Source organism: Pelodiscus sinensis, chromosome 1 (genome assembly GCF_052426305.1).
Source record: "Pelodiscus sinensis isolate ZL-2025 chromosome 1, ASM5242630v1, whole genome shotgun sequence".
NCBI classification, from domain to species: domain Eukaryota; kingdom Metazoa; phylum Chordata; order Testudines; family Trionychidae; genus Pelodiscus; species Pelodiscus sinensis.
In genome coordinates, this window is record NC_143052.1 from 62,519,706 (window position 1) to 62,536,605 (window position 16,900).

Sequence of the window (16,900 nt, forward strand, 5' to 3'; positions counted from 1 at the left end):
TATTTCATTTTTAGGAGACGTGTTTGGAATCAGGGTTACTTTTGTTGAGTGTTTATGCCAACATTGAGTTTCTATGCCCCAAATATGTTTTGGTTGGTGCGCTCCAAACAACCCAGAAAATCCGGGAAGGTACTTTTTAGGAAAGGGTGTCAATCAACATTCCCTGTAACTTTTTCCATGTGCAGAATAAATTTTATGTTCACCAAAATGTGTGGATATGCACCACCAGTAGAAACACATGCTGGGGGCACTCTGCTAATTAGTTGCGTGGCATTTGAAACTCTCTTGGTGACTGCCCAAGTGCTCAGCTTACAGGGATCACTAGTGTTGATGAAGAATTTAAATATAAAGTGTCTTCCATCAATATTATTGAATTTATAGCAAACCAAAGACTTTACCATTAAATGGCTCATGAAACTGAAGAACGTCTCAAAATAAAGAGAATATTCTAGTGTAGTTCATTTTGGCAGCATTTGTAAATTGTAACATCCCTCAAAATGCTGTGTGTGTGTTTTTTTTTTTTTTTTTTTTAAGTGTGAAGTGAATTGCATTTGGTAAATGATTTAAAAAGTTGATGCACTAAGTTTTTTGGCTCCCCATTTTAGGAAATGTTTAACGTTTGAAGAGTACATTTGAGTTTTTAAATATCTAAAGTAAGTAGAATTCTAGACCTGCACTGTTGCTTTTCATTTCCATTGAAATGTGAGTTACTAGAGAACTTTGTGTATTCATTTGCTTGCACAGCCGAACCAGCAAAGCTTTCAGCAACAAGCAGACGGTAAAGCAGTGTGGCTGTTCTGAAGTATACCTGGACTGCTTACAGACATTTTTGCCAGCTCTCAGCTGCCCCTTACAAAAGGAAGTTATCAGAAGTGGTGTCCGCACGTTCCTTCACCGCATGATTATTTGCCTAGAGGAAGAAGTTCTTCCTTTCATCCCTTCTGCCTCCGAACACATGCTGAAAGATTGTGAAGGAAAAGACCTACAAGAATTCATTCCTCTCATAAATCAAATCACAGCTAAGTTCAAGGTATGAATCTGTCAGCTTATGCGATAAGAGGGTTCCCTACACCTGCTTTCTGACCTTAGAAAAAGGGTTTGTGAACATGGAGGAACCTGAACTTTCCAGAATTGTACTTCAAGCTTTATTTTGTGGCTATACAATCTTTTTATTAATAAATACCTGCTTGAGGAGGAGGAAAATAACACATCTTTTGATAAATTCCCAAGAACTAAATGGGAGTTTCTCCTTGAACTGAAATTATCCCCAAAATCATCAGTTTTTTTGTTATTATTTTTAAGTTACAGCATCTGGATTTTGATATTTTGCTGCTTAAAACCACTTTTTTATATTGACAAGGCAACATGATTATCACAAAAAAGTAGTAAGTTAGAAATGAATAGGCAAATAATATGGTGCTAAATTTAATTTTGAAACTCATTCAACAATGAAATCTGAAGTGCACTCTGTTCCCTTTCTTGTTTTAGCAAGATTTACAGGTATGTACACAGATGCAGATACGTAAAAAATGTAGGTAGGTCGGTATGCACGCTCTAGATATGGTGTGTGGCTATTTAGTGGAAAACACTGGTGTGCAGGAATTTGTTGCATTATTGTTATATAACAAATATACACTGGTACTTAGTGCACTGCTATACAAGCTATGTCCATAAATATTGTGGTGCTCTTACACATAGATAGCAACATGGGTTTTTAGAGCAGAACTAATGTCTAGGACTGTGTGCAAAGGCATTTGGTATGTAAATGTGATTGTCAGAACTTTCACTATTGAATTGGAAAGTTTCTCAAACAGTAGCTGATCTCACTATGCTGGCTCCTCATTTCAAATTGTTAAATTGTATTGAATGAACTAAAAATCCATTACATTAAAAATACTTTCACAGTAATGTCAGCAATTTTTGTAGCTACTACAAGAATGTCTCATGGACCATCTACATACAAAATTTGGCCACAGTCTGAATAAGCTTGAGAAACCTGGGGGAACAGAATCTTTTAAACCTATTTTTTCAGATTCTTTTTAAATATACTAAAAGTCAAAGTTTGGTGTGAAAATGAAAATAATAAAGATGGAGAGGAAGAGTTAATGTATAATATACATTTCTGCCATATCACGGTGATATGGCGGAAATGTATATTATAACATGAGGAATTTAGGCTCTGGAGCATTGTTGGGAGTTTCACATTTGAACTCTATGGTGCAATGGTGATGGGCAGGGCTTGACGAACGGCAGCGAAAACCACTCGCCAGCCCCATACTGCGCATGCGCGTGCCGTGAATGAGTGGGGCGCGCGGCTGAAATCTACTAGCCATGGGCAAGTAGATTGTATTGTTTGTCGAGCACTGGTGATGGGATATGAAGATTATGGCAAATTTTGGGAGGTTAGGGAAAGAGCGTTTTCACACTGGTGTTGTAGCCTGTTAATCTTGAACTTTCTTCAATGTCAACTGAAAAACTAAGTAAGGAATTAAGTAACCATATTGGTGAGATAAATAAGTAGAGAGAGCCTGATGACCCAGAAAAGGCCTATAGTGAATTGAGGAAAAGAGGAATGAAATGTTAGGCGGTCAGGCATAATGGGGAAGCACGTAACAGTGACAAGAAAAATAAACTGGGCAATTCTAAGTATAACTTTAGTGTTGATGATGATGATGAGCCTAATTACACGTAGCTTTTTCTCATCTTCACTTTTTCAGTTTGATTAATCCTTTTTCTCATGAGTGACTTACATCTTCATAAACAGCTGATATCTGTATATTCATAAAAGCTGCCTAATGTTTTGAAAACATGCTGCTAATGACAATGACTTCAGGTTTAACAGGCAAGAGACAATGTATCATTGCCCTACCCTTCTGATGGTGTGCATATTTGAGAATATATGATGTTGTCTGGCTTGATATGTATATAATATACATGAGGTTTAAATGGATGCATGTAATCGCAAAGTCTTGAAGTCTTCGCTAGAGTTCAGCATTTGAATGCTCTTGAGCTACAATCTCATACACCTGTTTATGGACTGCTGCTGACTGCAAGAACAACAAATTTGAAACTTCTCATGTCACCAAAATGTCATCTAACAATTTTTTAAAAATTCTATTCTGCCAGACATTCATGTTCAATGTTCCCTCTACATACATTTTTGTTGCGCACAGAAGCATGTGTGGATGTGCACTACCAGTAGTAATATGCTGCTGGCTGTGGGTACTCTGTTAATCAGGTGGGCAGAATTTGAATCTCTCCTGGGTGGCCGTCCTCATTTTGCAGAGAATACTGGTCATGTCTGTTTGAAGTAGGGATGTAAAAGTGTAAATGGGCTCATGGGTTAACATTCCCAATTACACACAGGCTGCTGGTATGCGTGGAGAGCTGCCTGCTGCCCCATGCTGTTCCCTCTAATACAGAGGCAGCAATGCTGAGAGGTGGGTGAGTGCTGGTTTAAACACTGGCTCCCCATATGCACTGGCTCCTGGGGAGCTGGTGTGTTAGCTGGCTCCCTGTGTATACCGGCTCTCAGGGAGCAGATTGCTACACTGCATGTAAGTGTGCAACCACTGAAACTTTCAGTGGTCACATGTTTACTTAATTACATGCATTTTAACATCCCCAATATGAAGATTCAGATTGGAGGAAATGAAGTTAATCTGATGACCTCTTACTATTTTGAGGCTTTAACTTCAACAGTTTTCTTGGTTAAGAGTATCACAGCTGGTGAAACAAGAACAGAGTGGACTGTTGTCAACTTCTCGATTTTGAAATCTCTTTAGAATTCATCTAACATTTTCTATAATTTAAATGTAATTTTGCAATCCAACCTCTTGAGGCTTTCTGGGATTTTGAAGCAAGCACTGTGTATGTGATTGGAAAGAAGAGTAAAATTCCTACTTCAGAATTTGCAGGGCTGAGATTGGATGATACATCTGTTGGTTGGAGAATCTCACATGAGGGATGGGAGAAATAGCCATTTCTCTGAAGTCTTTTTTAAATAGAGGTAGCTTTCTGAAATGGCTCAGATTTGAAATATTAGAATAGTTCTTGAGGTGGGTGGATTAATGGGCAACAGTGCAAGAAGAATGCCTTATTATGGCTCTTTCTTCTCTTTATTCATATATCTACACTTGGCTGGTACTTGTTTTTAATTTCATTATGATTAAAATATTGGAAGTGACGACAACAAGTTGATTAAAAATGAATCTTTTCTGTGCTATATTTAAATTTATAGGCATGAGTTTTTGTAATGAGCTGTCAGCTAACATTGTTTCTCCTTTCCCTCTACAGACACAGGTTTCCCCATTTCTGCAACAAATGTTTATGCCGCTGCTTCATGCTATTTTTGAAGTGTTGCTCCGTCCAGCAGAAGAAAATGACCAGTCTGCTGCTTTAGAAAAGCAAATGTTACGGAGAAGTTATTTTGCCTTCCTGCAGACTGTCACTGGTAGCGGAATGAGTGAAGTCATAGCTAATCAGGGTGAGCAGTCACTCTTGGGGTTACTCCATGAATCTTTTTATGCAATATAACAAACAGTTTTATTTGCCAGAATCATTAGCACAATTCCTACTAAGCGCTATTAAGTATTTAAAGTTAGTCTTAAATGGATTATACATATGACCACCTCCACTTATGACCAAAGCGGTCATAAATGTAGATCTGAGTTATGAACGGCGATCTGCGCTTACAAACAGTGCGGTCACCATGTAACTCTACGGGATTCGAGTTACGGACCAAGCGTTGGTCCGTAACTTGTTTGTAACTCGGAGTGGCTGTACTTCATTTTGGCTATCTAAAGGAGAATTCTATTTTGTAATCTATTTATAAATTCAGTATACAAAATGAGACTCGGAAGGACTTCCATACAAAGTAACTGAAAAGACTAAACCTGTTCAACTGATATAAAATAACAAATGGAATAGAGAATGTAAATCCTTGTGTGTTTGGCTTTACCTGTCTCAAAATACAGAAACAGGGAAACATATATAACATTGAAAGGCAACAAACCAAAACCCAGTGGAAGGTAGTACTACTTACACTGTGCATGATTAAACTGAGGAACTCATAGCTACCAGATTATTGCAGTCAAGAGTTGGGTAAAAGTAGTAGTAAGACACTTAGGGCACGTCTAATACTTACTGGAAGATCAACACTCTGGAGGTCAATCTTCTGGCATTTGGTTCAGTGGGTCTAGTATAGACCCCTAAATCAGAAGCTCAGGTTAGCTCTCATTGCATTCAGTACTCCTCTTTTTGTGAGGAGTAAGGGAAACCAGCGGGAGTGTTTGCTCCCATCAACCTTCCGCAGTGTGGACGCCGCCAAGATTCACTTTAAGGTAAGCCAACTCCCGTTATGCATTTTGCACAGCTTGACTTGCATACCTTAAGCTGACATTCCTGGTCTAATGTAGACCAGGCAATACATAGATGAGAATATCTACAATTGTTAGATGATCAGATCTTTAAGTTCTGATATGTGTAAGCTAGCAACACACAGAGGTTTAGGAAGAAACTTCTGTGAATTGGGTATTCCATAATTGTTACTACAAGAACACTATCAGAGACCGGATACTGGACTATGTACATCACTGGCACAACTTTTGTGCCAAGTGTAAATGTAAGATGCTTCTCATAGTAAATGCTGTTAAAAGACCTTTTCTTCAGACATGTTAGTGAATTTTCCCAGCATCAGCTTTCATAAATTGTCTGTCCTCTTTCCCCAATGTCCTGATGTCAAATAGAAAGGACTTGCTAGTTCTTAGGGGCAGGTGTCAGTTTTCATACCTATTGTGAGAATTGACATCTTGGGTACATGCAACTTACCATTATTCAATTTCCTTGAAATTGGTTCACTTTAGAGCAGTGGCCTATTTCACATAGATACTTCTGAACTGGTAAGCAGCTAGTAGTTTTAATGCATGATATTTGTCACAGCAGTTCTTTTATCAAAATCAAAGCCTTTATTTTGTATATTAGTTTGCCAGTGATCGTGAATGAATTAGTTTTTTTCCAAAAATGAAGGAGAATTTAATCTGTGGCTATCTTAGCTGTTTATAATCGCATTTATATAAACAAACTATTATTGATAGAAACATAATGAACGAAGATGTTTCTAGAAAATGTTTATAGCTATCTTATAAATTATTTCATAAAAACCTGTTAGTCATTTTAAGTTTGTAGAATATTTCCAAATGGTCTATATGCTGTCATAACGTTTTGTAAATTGAAAATCACTTTTGAAATCTCTTCCTCTTTAAATAAGAATTACATAACAAACTGTTCTGCCCTTTGTGATACATAAAGGTCTCAATCTTAAAAAATTAGGTCTTCTCTGTTCATGCTGGAGAAGTCTAGTTTTGTCTTTAATACTAAAAACGTAGTTTACTGTAATCTATTGTAGATGCAGAGAATGTGGAACGTGTGTTGTTCACAATAATCCAAGGAGCAGTGGACTATCCAGACCCTATTGCACAGAAAACATGCTTTATTATTCTTTCTAAGCTGGTGGAGCTTTGGGGTAAGTTTGCATTCATACTCTGAAAACTTTGTCAATAATTGTTTAGAAGGATACATCTGAACACTTCTTTTTTCCTCCCAGGGGGCAAAGATGGACCAGTAGGTTTTGCAGACTTTGTCTACAAGCACATTGTCCCCGCATGTTTCTTAGCGCCTTTAAAACAAACTTTTGACTTGGCTGATGCACAGACAGTATTGGTATGTATTGTGAAATACTTACTTTAACATACATGACAACTTTTAGGAGTTGAAATATGCATACAACAAATAATTGATTTGACTGGTAATACACACATCTCAATGTATGTAAAACAAGTAGATCGTTCTTTTGAGTGCTAATTCTGCAGGTCCTCCTGCACTTACAACTCAATTTGATTTCAATGAAAGATCTGCATGTGAACGGTTGAAGGACTGAGTCACTAATATAAATGTATGGTGTTAACAAAAGTTAACACTCAATACTAGGTACTGACAAGTTTGTTTTGAAATCTCAGCACTTTTTTGTTTGGGTTTTTTTGCAGGCTTTATCAGAATGTGCAGTGACATTAAAAACAGTTCATCTCAAAAGGGTAAGGCTTGTAAAACTTTGCATAAAACTGAGTCTTTTAAAGGGGTTTTTTCCCCAGAGTAAAGTAATCTCTAGAACCTAGTAAGTGTGTTTATGTGATGTGAAGGATTAATTCCTGGGGAATTGATAGACCTCACTGACTGGAATGGATGTTGTGTTTAACTCAAAAGTTTTTTTCCTCTGTTTGTTAGTATTGCTATTGCAAAACTTTTGAAGTTGCCACAAAATATAAATACAATTGTGTTAAAAAATTATTATTTAAATCAATATTAACCCAGTGGTTAATTACTTGGTACAACTACTACATCATGTGCAAGAGATGTGTGACTTTGAAAGAGTTCTATTCTTTCTCAGCCCATTTCTGGATCTCTTCACTTAAAGTAGTTTCATGTGGTAAAGTCACTAAAATGGCATATTCTTCTGTTTGCCCATGTTCATTCCATGTTAGGTGTGCACATGTTGCGTGCACCATTGATGCCAGAGATTTTTCCCTCAGTGATATCTGTCAGGCCAACTCTAGTGTCCTCTGGGCTGTGCACTTATGCATTGGTATGAGGGGCATTGCTGGCTCTACACCCTCTGGGTGTGTCTAAACTACATGGCTCCATTAATGGAGCCATGTAGATTAGGCTGATCGGCAAAGGGAAATGAAGCTGCGATTTAAATAATCGAGGCTTCATTTAATTTTAAATGGCTGCGGCGCTGAGCCGACAAACAGCTGATCATCTGTTTGTCAGCTCAGCACGCTAGTCTGGACGCTCCCGCGCCGACCTGAAAGCCCTTTATCGACCTCCCCGTTATGCCTTGTAGGATGAGGTTTACCGGGGAGGTCGATAAAGGGCTTTAATGTCGGCAGGGGAGGGTCCAGACTGCTCCGGTCTGCAGACAAACAGCGGATTGGCAGAGCGGGGCAGCCATTTAAATTTAAATGAAGCCGCGATTATTTAAATCGTGGCTTCATTTCCCTTTGCCGAACAAACAAATCTACATGGCTCTGTCGACGGAGCCATGTAGTTTAGACGTACCCCCAGTTCCTTCTGATTATCTGTTTATAGTCACTGGAACAGCTCCTCTTGCTTTAGCAAGCCATTTATTCATTGGCTTTCTCTTGATCTTAGTTTTATTAGTCTGTTTATAATTAGCATAAATAGTATAGCTAGTTAGCCCCCTCTCTTAGCATAGAGGGGCTGTCTTTGCTCCTGGGGCCAGGCATGCCCCTGCTGTGGCAAACTTAAGCTAGTGTGTGACCCATAATCCAATTGTCTAAAGTGTGAGCAAGAGGCTCACATATGATGGTTCTGTCCATTTCATTTTCAAAATGGAGAGAGGTAATTAGTAGTGTCCGGCAGTAGTTCCTACTGGGACCAGTCCTAGTCAATATATTCATAAATGATCTGGAGAATGGGGTAAATAGTGATGTGGCAAAATTTGCAGATACTAAACTGCTTAAGATAGTGAGTCGAAAACGGATTGTGAAAAACTTCAAAAGAAACTCACAAAACAAAAGAATCTCACAAAACTAAGTGCCTGGGCAAAAAAAAGGCAAAATTAATTTTCATGTTGATAAATGCAAAGTAATGTACATTGGAAAACAACATCCCAACTTTACGTACAAAATAATGGGAACTAAGGGGACAGGGAGAGCGTTCGCTGTCTCTGTCTCTCTCTCATATATTGTGGCTAGTTCTCTGAAATCATCCACTCAATATGCGGCAGCAGTCAAAAAAGCAACTGTAGGAATAATTTTAAAAAGGGATAGACAATAAGACTGAGAATATCTTGTTGCCTCTATATAAATCCATTGTATGCCCGCATCTTGAATATTGCATACAGATGTAGTCATCTCCTCTCAAAAAAGATACCTTTGCACGGGGAAAAAGTTTCAGAAAAGGGGAGCAAAAATGATCAGGGGCTTGGAACAGCTGCCATATGAGGAAAGATTAATAAGACTAGGACTTTTCACCTTAGAAAAGAGGAGAATAAGGGGGGAGGATATGATGAAGGTCTATAAAATCATGACTGGTGTAGAGAAAGTAGATAAGGAAAAATTATTTACTTGCTCCCGTAACACAAGAACTATGCATCACACATACAAGTAATAGGTAGCAGATTTAAAATAGGGATGCAAGAGAGTTGTCAAGTATTTGACTACCCTATTTGCATACTCCTCTGCCCCCACAAGGACTTGGGATGAGCCAGCTGCTCTGGGGTGGCTCAGCTGCGGCTCTGCTCTTTGCCTGTCTCACACTCCGGGCTGGCCCCGCTCACACTCAGCAGGCAGGGAAGGGGCTGGTGCTGCCTGGTGCTTGACCAGGAACTGAGGACCAAAGCCTGACTCAGGACTGTCATGCCAGGTTCAGGAGCTACCCCCACTGTGGCTCTGCAGTTTAAATGTAGTAGGAGCCAGGCTGCTTGCATGCCTGGCTCTTAGTACATTTAAACTGCAGAGTTGCAGCAGGGGTGAGCTCTCAGAGGCTATGGCTAATCATGTAGTCCAGGCGTGGCCTATCCATGGCGCTCAAGCCACATGCAGTTCTTTGATTAAAGAAATGTGTCTCCTGCTGCTTCTGAGTGGCGTGCCCAGACTGCTCACGGCTGGCCACTCTGCACACGGCATCCTAGCACCTGCTCACGGCCAGCCACTCTGCGCATGTGCCCAGTGCCTAGAAGGAGAAGTGTGTGGTGGCAGTGGCAGCTCCGGGACTCAGGCATTAGGTTAGAGCTGGAGGGGCCATTGGGTTAGAGCTCGGGGACTGGGAATGCTTGGCTCTGGAGGAGGGGTGGGTGCATTGGGATAAAGCAGAAAGCTGGGGGTGCCTGGCTCTGGAGAAATGAGGGGGATTGGGTTAGAACAGAAGAGGCAGGGGAGGGGGGCCTGAAGCACCTTAAACTCGAAGTCTTCGTGGATGCAGAATAAGGCAGCCAACATAGACGTCATATTTAAATTCCACAGCAAAAAAAAAGATTCAGCATGTACCTGGTTTACACTGTGTTTCTTTAAAGAAAATTCAAAGACTATTGTTTGCCAGGCTGAAGCAATTATTCTAAGATCAGTCTCTCTCCCTTATGGTTTTTTGAACCTCTCATATTTGCAGTCTGGGATAGACCTATAACAAAATTTTAAGAACTATAAAAAAGCCATAATCTTCACGAGTTTAAAAAAAAATGAGGATACCATACCAGAGATCAACAAGCTGGAGTGAAACAGGCACGTCAAATTGTGCTAATTTTTTAAGTTAAACTGAACTGAGAAGTAAAACTCACAGGACGTAATTGGGCAGTAGTGTTAAATTTAAAATACGTGTTTGTGTGTGTGTGTGTGTGTGTGTGTGTGTGAGAGAGAGAATATATTACTGTATTTTTAAAGGTGCTTTTTAAATTTGATGTTGTTCCTTGTCAAGTTCTCTGAAAATCTATGGACTGGCCGTGAATTTAAGGGACTAGAGACTTTTTGTTTTTTGTCCGAAATGTCCTGTAATGTTTTTATCTGTACACTTTGTGTACTAGATCTATATATAGATATATAAAAATAAATATATTATACATGGCTCTTCACACTCTATCCACCACTATTTTGGCTCCTTGTCTCTAACTGGTTGGCCATTCCTGATGTAGTAGATAGAAATTCTATAGACTACATGATTAGCTGATGACTCGTTTCTTAAAATCCCTCATTTTAAAAAAAGGCATATTTCTTCAAATAACATAGTCAACCTGTGGAAGTCCTTGCCAGAGGACTTGACCAGGGTTTAAAAAAAAGTAGATAAATTCATGGAGGATAGTTCTATTGATGGCCATCAGCCAGGATGACTAGGAATGGTGTCCCTACCCTCTCTTTGTCAATAGCTGGGAATGGGTGACAGAGGAGGGATAACTTCTGTTCATTCCCTCTGGGGCACCTGGCATTGGCCAGTGTCAGAAAACAGGATACAGAGCTAGATGGACCTTTTGGCGTGACCCAGTATGGCTATTTTTATGATCTGGAAGGAATTCATAGCTTGTACCAAGAAAGATGGGGAGGCTAGACTCTTTTTAAAACTACTTTATATACCCTAAAACATCTTTAATGGCTTTTATTATTAATTTATATAAGGCTACATTTGTCTCAAGCAAAACTGGGTTGATATCTTTTCCAGGGCCCTGAATGCATTCACTATCTTCAGCAAGAATATCTGCCTTCATTGCAGGTAGCTCCTGAAATAATCCAGGTAGGAACCTTTTCTAGTTGGTGTTCCAAATAATTAAAAGTGAAAACTGAAGACATTACCAAAATTGGTGGTGGCAAACCTCCTTTCTCCTGTTGTACTTCAGTAAAACACAGTTGTTGTGTAGTACTAAAAATGTTTTGCTTTGCTAATCCAACGTGACAAAAACAATAACATTAAAATACTGCCTGCAGGAAAACCAACCCCAAGTAGGCAGGACAAACACCGACTCAGTACCATTCCACTCAGTGATATAAAGCCTTACCTTATAGTAAACACCCATCATTAGATCCTCAGCCCAGTGCAAAAGATGAATGAAAGTGGTGCAGCCAGCTGCCCAAAAGAATCTGAGGGGAACCTATGTAGATAGAGGATTGAAGGAAGAGATACATCTGAAGCCAGTAATCAAATATTTTGAGACCCACAAGATGTTAACATTTGTATGAAGATATTTGCCCAGAAATCAGCAACTGAAAAACAATATTTTAGCCCCATCACATTTGCCCAGGTATCACCTTAGTATGCTTTGTGTAGTTCTGCCCTGAGAGATTCTGATGTATATTCACTTGTGCTCCCTAAGTATTATTTTTGTAGCATATTTGTGAATGTTTTCACAATCTAAATCTCTGGTGTAAAGACTATATATATTTATAGATCTTATTACAAGTGTTAGTTTAATTTTAAGTCACTGCCCTATTGGAAGTATTAAAAAAAATCATAGCCTTAATTTCTTTTCTCATGAGACTTATATCTGAGACATTAAAGTATAAGGTATTTTTATTTTATTAAATTAAGTACAGAAATATTTTATATTAAGAGCATATTCACTTAATATCAATTTTTCTGCAGTGTTGTGGTCTATTATACAAAGTTCTTGTGCATTAAAATAATTCTTGCACTTACAAATGGACAAGAGAGTGTTTTCAACAATGAAAGTTGTTTTTTGTTGTTTGGGTTAAGATTGATTGTTCAACAGTTAACGATTAGGGTGTTTTAAAGATATGTTAAATGTTACTTGGATGAACTAGTTTGATTAGTTAAATGCAAAGAAGAGGATTTCAATTCTGACCAGTGAGAGTGAATTTGGTGGTTAAAGTGGTCAGACCTGCTTCTTTGGAAGATGGTATTTACTGTTGTAGTGTGACTTAAATTGGGAAATGAATTCACTTGTCATAAATAAGACGTAATAATAATTCTATATATTTAGTATAAATTAAGGCTTCTTACATATCCAGCTTGGATCCAAAGTAAAATTCGCATTTTCTCTTTAAAACAAAACACAGAGGGGGAAAAATAGGAACATCAATTCTGTGGTTGAAGTATAAACTTTTGTTACTCAGTGCATCTCAAGCATTTGTTGTGTATCCATCTAGCTACAATGTATTTAAATATTATTTCTCATTGGTCATTGACAGGAGTTTTGTCAAGCACTTCAGCAGCCTGATGCTAAAGTTTTTAAAAATTACTTAAAGGTAAGTTTAAATACAGTGTGGTGTCACTTTTACAATGTACATATTTCACTGAGTTATGGTAATGATTTTGAAGGCAAATGAGAACATAATTCTAGTACTCTAACTTTAGAAAATCTGTAGAATCATTCTGTTTACTGTAAACCTGCAAGTAACTAGCAGAGTTGAAAATGGTCACTTTTTTTCATTCCTCTTGTTCCTTCCATTCAAACAACTGAAATACTATTAAATTGTCATTTGAATTTTGATAATCTGTCCAATGAGATGGTATCCGTGTGGCCTACATAATCAAAGTGATAACTTGAACAGAGCATAAAGTGGTACAGTTCTAAAATATGTATGATCCTTCCTTTCATAGGTATTCTCTACTGCAAAAAAGCTTAAGTACCACCAACAATAATGTTTCTCAAGATGGAAACACTGCTTTGTTGAGCTTCAGGGAGACAATCAGTCCCGTCAAATTAATGTGTACATATTAAAGACATTAACCCTAACCATACTATGAATGTGTATAATCTGCATTTCCTCAAACTGTACTGAGGCTTGTATATAAATACTGTTTTTTTTACACAGGTATTCTTTCAAAGAGCAAAGCCCTAAGAAAAATACTGGAATCCTCTGTACCTGTTTCCATAATCAGGAACTTCAGTTATTTATACAAATGCTATCTTTTTGTGCCAACTGAATGGGTTTTGTTTTTTAAAGATGTTGCTTTCTGCTTACATCAATAAATATTTTAGTCTTTGGAAAAATGCAAATGATATGCATTGCTGTCTCTCACTAGTTACATGTAAGGTATGTGACAACATAAGTTGCCTGCATGCCTATTCCAACATTTTACTTTCTGTAGGATGGTGTACGTTTATGCTGTTACAAATGCAGCAGTAAAAATACCTGAATTTTATTTTTGAAATTTAAAAAAAATCTAAGACCATAGCAATGGTTATTAAACTCTGTACATTTTTAAAGATACTGAGTAAAAAATGTTTTCATGAGACATGACATTTCACTTGTTCATGTATGGTGACATGAAAAATAAAACAATCAAACTCATTTTTGTAGATAGTCATTTCATTGAAGTTGTCCTAACGCTAAAATATATTCTACCAAACACAGATTGGTTTAATAAATTATATGATTAAACACAGGAACTGGTTCTACTTTTTTATAAAAAAAAAATAAATTTTATGTAGTGAAAAGTACACGTCTCTGACTCATTGTGTTGAATCTTTTAGGTGTTACAATCGGGAAGCTACAAAACATTGTATTAGTTTTGACCAAAAATGGCAATTCTGTTGGGACTTTGATACAGTGATATGATCAATATTTGGACTTTTGAATGTTTACTGTCTTGTGTATGGATGAATTAAGCAAAAATTGCATTACAATATATTTCATTCATACCAATGCCTTATGCATATTGTGGTCTCTATCTGCCAAATGTTACAGGAAACCCCTGACTTCCAACCGCTCGAGTTATGACCCTCCCACACTTAAAACCATTTTTGTAAGTGCAGAAGGGGCCAAAAACCCCCAACTTACATCCTCGGCTCTGCATTTATGATGGCGCACAGCGCCTATCATAAATAAGGGTTCGAGTTACGACGCCCCCAACTTGCAACGCTTCCCTGGGAACTAATTGTGTCGCAAGTCTGGGACCGCCTGTACATTGTGGTGGTCTTATATATGCACCTTTGGCCCCAACAAGGATCCATTGATGATCACCATTACTTTTTCCTGAGTTTTTGTCAATGCCTCTGTGGTTCCCCACCTAATGATGTTGTATGCAGGCTACTATCAGAAAATTTGGTGAGGCATAATTTCCATTTCCATGTTGACTTTTCCCCAACAAATTATATTCATCTGTGTCTGAAAAGTCTGTTCTTTTACTATAGTTTCAACCAATTTGCCCGGTACTGAAGTTAAACTTACTGGCCAGTAACTGCTTGGATCGCCTCAAGAGCCCTTTTTAAAAATGGGCATCACTTTAACAATCTTCTAGTCATTAGGTACAGAAGGTAATTTAAAGGATAGGTTACAAATCACAATTAGTAGCTTTGCAATTTCACATTTGAGTTTTTAGAACTCTTGCATGAATGCCATGTGGTCCTGGTGACTTGGTACCGTTTAGTTTATCAATTTGTTTCAGACCCTCTTCTGATGCCTCAATCTGGGACATTTCCTCAGATTTGGCTCAGGTTTAGGAATCATCCTAACATCCCTGAAGACTAATGCAAAGAATCCATTTAGGTTCTCCTTGATGAGTTTATCGTCTTTTTGAGTGCTCCTTTAGCATGTCTATTGTCCGTTGGCTCCACTGGTTGTTTAGCAGGCTTCCTGATTGAGGTAATTTAAAATTGTTTTGCTATTACTTTAAATTTTGGCTAGCTCTTCTTCAAATTCCTTTTTGGCTTTCCTAATTATAATTTTATACTTCATTTGGCAGTTTATTCTCCTTTCTCATTCCCTCACTAGGATTTAACTTATACTTTTTAACCAATGCCTTTTTTAATCTCACTGTTCCTTTTACTTGGTTGTTTAGCACAGTGGCACTTCTTTTTTGATTTTCTTACAGTGTTGTTGTTCTTTTAATTTGGGGTATACATTTAAGTCAAACCTCTATTTTATGATGTTTTCATGCAGTTTACAGAGATTTTACTTTTGACACTGTAGCTTGTAATTTCTGTTTAACTAACCTCATTTGTGTAGTTCTCCTTTCTAAAATTAAATGCCACAGTGTTGGGCTGCTGTGGTGTTTCCTACCACAGGGATTTAATTATGGTGACTCTTTCCAAGTGGTCCAGCTATAGTCACCTCTTGGACTAGATCCTGTGCTTCACTTAGGACTAAATCAAGAGTTGCCTCATTTAAGGCAAGCAGTCATTTAAGGTGTCAAACTCTCTCTGCATTCCATCCTGAGGTGACGTGAAATTTGAGCAACATGGGATAGTTGAAATCCCCCATTATTAAGGTTTTTTTAAAATGTCCCCTAGCATTTAAGTCATTATTACTATCCTGGTCAGGTGGTGAGTAATATATCCCTACTGCTATACTCATATTATTAGAGCATGGAATTACTATCCATAAAGATTCTATGAAACAGTTTGGTTCTTTTAAGATTACTTTACTTGATTCTACACTTTCACATATTGACAATCCCTGACCAGCATGACCTGTTCTGTCCTTCAGATATATTTTGTACAGTGGTGTTATGTGCCCCATTGATTATCCTCATTCTGTGGTGCCTATTATATCAATATCCTCATTCAATATGAGGCCCTCTAGTTCGTTCATCTTACTTAAACTTCTTGTGTTTCTGTGTAAGCACTTTACAAATTTCTCACTATTTAGCTCTTTGTTGTTACCTGATGTGATTAAAGGGACTTTTTCATTTGATTATATCTGATCTTACTCATATCTTATCTTCCATCCTCTGCTCTTTACAAGGATATAGAGAATCTCTATTAATATAGACCCTACCCTAAGGCAGTGATTCTCAAAATCTGTAGACCCCCAGCAGCTAGCTCTAGGTCGGACCCCTCCTCCCGCAGTGGAGAACTCATGTTGCTGCTGCAGCCTCCTATGGTCCCCCATGAGGTTGGAGTGCTTCCTGCTGTGGGGGGAGGGGGAAGAAAGCCCAAGTTTCCCTGCCAGCTCTGCCTTGCAGGGAAGAAACAGAGCCAGAAGCAGCTCCCCTTCCCTGGCTGGGGGAACAGCAGTACACCATTGCGCTGCCTGGAGACTTTCCCTGTTGCTCCCATTGGCTGGATTCCAGCAAGACAGTGCTTGGGTGCAGAGCGGGTATGAAGGGAAGTAAATGCTGCCTCCCTAGCCTGCTCCTGCACCCTTCCCCTGCCCCTAGCCAATTCCTGCGTCCTACCTCCTGCCCAGATTCTATACCCATATCCCTATCCCACTTGCTGGCAGCCCTGTCCTTCACTCTGAACCCCTCATTTTTGGCCCTATCCCACAGCCTCCCGGAGTCGTCAAAGTCCACTAACCCTGGAATTCCAGGGTTAATCTGGCCTATGGGAAGCCCTGAACCTCAATTCTCCTTGCCTCTCCTCTCTTCTCTCCCCCCCCCCTCCCCATGGACCTGGAGTGCCAAGGGAGAGAGTTGGGGTTCACAGCAGTGA

The 16,900-nt window shown here is 38.7% G+C and overlaps 1 protein-coding gene across 2 annotated transcripts in view; it reads left to right on the forward strand.

The window, feature by feature from the left end:
* The window catches only part of XPOT (exportin for tRNA), a 50,594-nt gene extending 36,628 nt beyond the window's left edge, over nucleotides 1-13,966 (forward strand). For both annotated transcript variants that reach the window (XM_075930966.2, XM_075930963.2), the window contains exons 18-25: nucleotides 745-1,030; nucleotides 4,297-4,486; nucleotides 6,407-6,523; nucleotides 6,605-6,720; nucleotides 7,044-7,091; nucleotides 11,227-11,298; nucleotides 12,711-12,767; nucleotides 13,338-13,966. In XM_075930966.2, coding sequence (XP_075787081.1) covers nucleotides 745-1,030; nucleotides 4,297-4,486; nucleotides 6,407-6,523; nucleotides 6,605-6,720; nucleotides 7,044-7,091; nucleotides 11,227-11,298; nucleotides 12,711-12,767; nucleotides 13,338-13,364 — 913 coding nt within the window. In that variant the 3' untranslated portion in view covers nucleotides 13,365-13,966. The remainder of the gene's footprint in view (nucleotides 1-744; nucleotides 1,031-4,296; nucleotides 4,487-6,406; nucleotides 6,524-6,604; nucleotides 6,721-7,043; nucleotides 7,092-11,226; nucleotides 11,299-12,710; nucleotides 12,768-13,337) is intronic.
* Nucleotides 13,967-16,900: the final 2,934 nt, after the last annotated feature.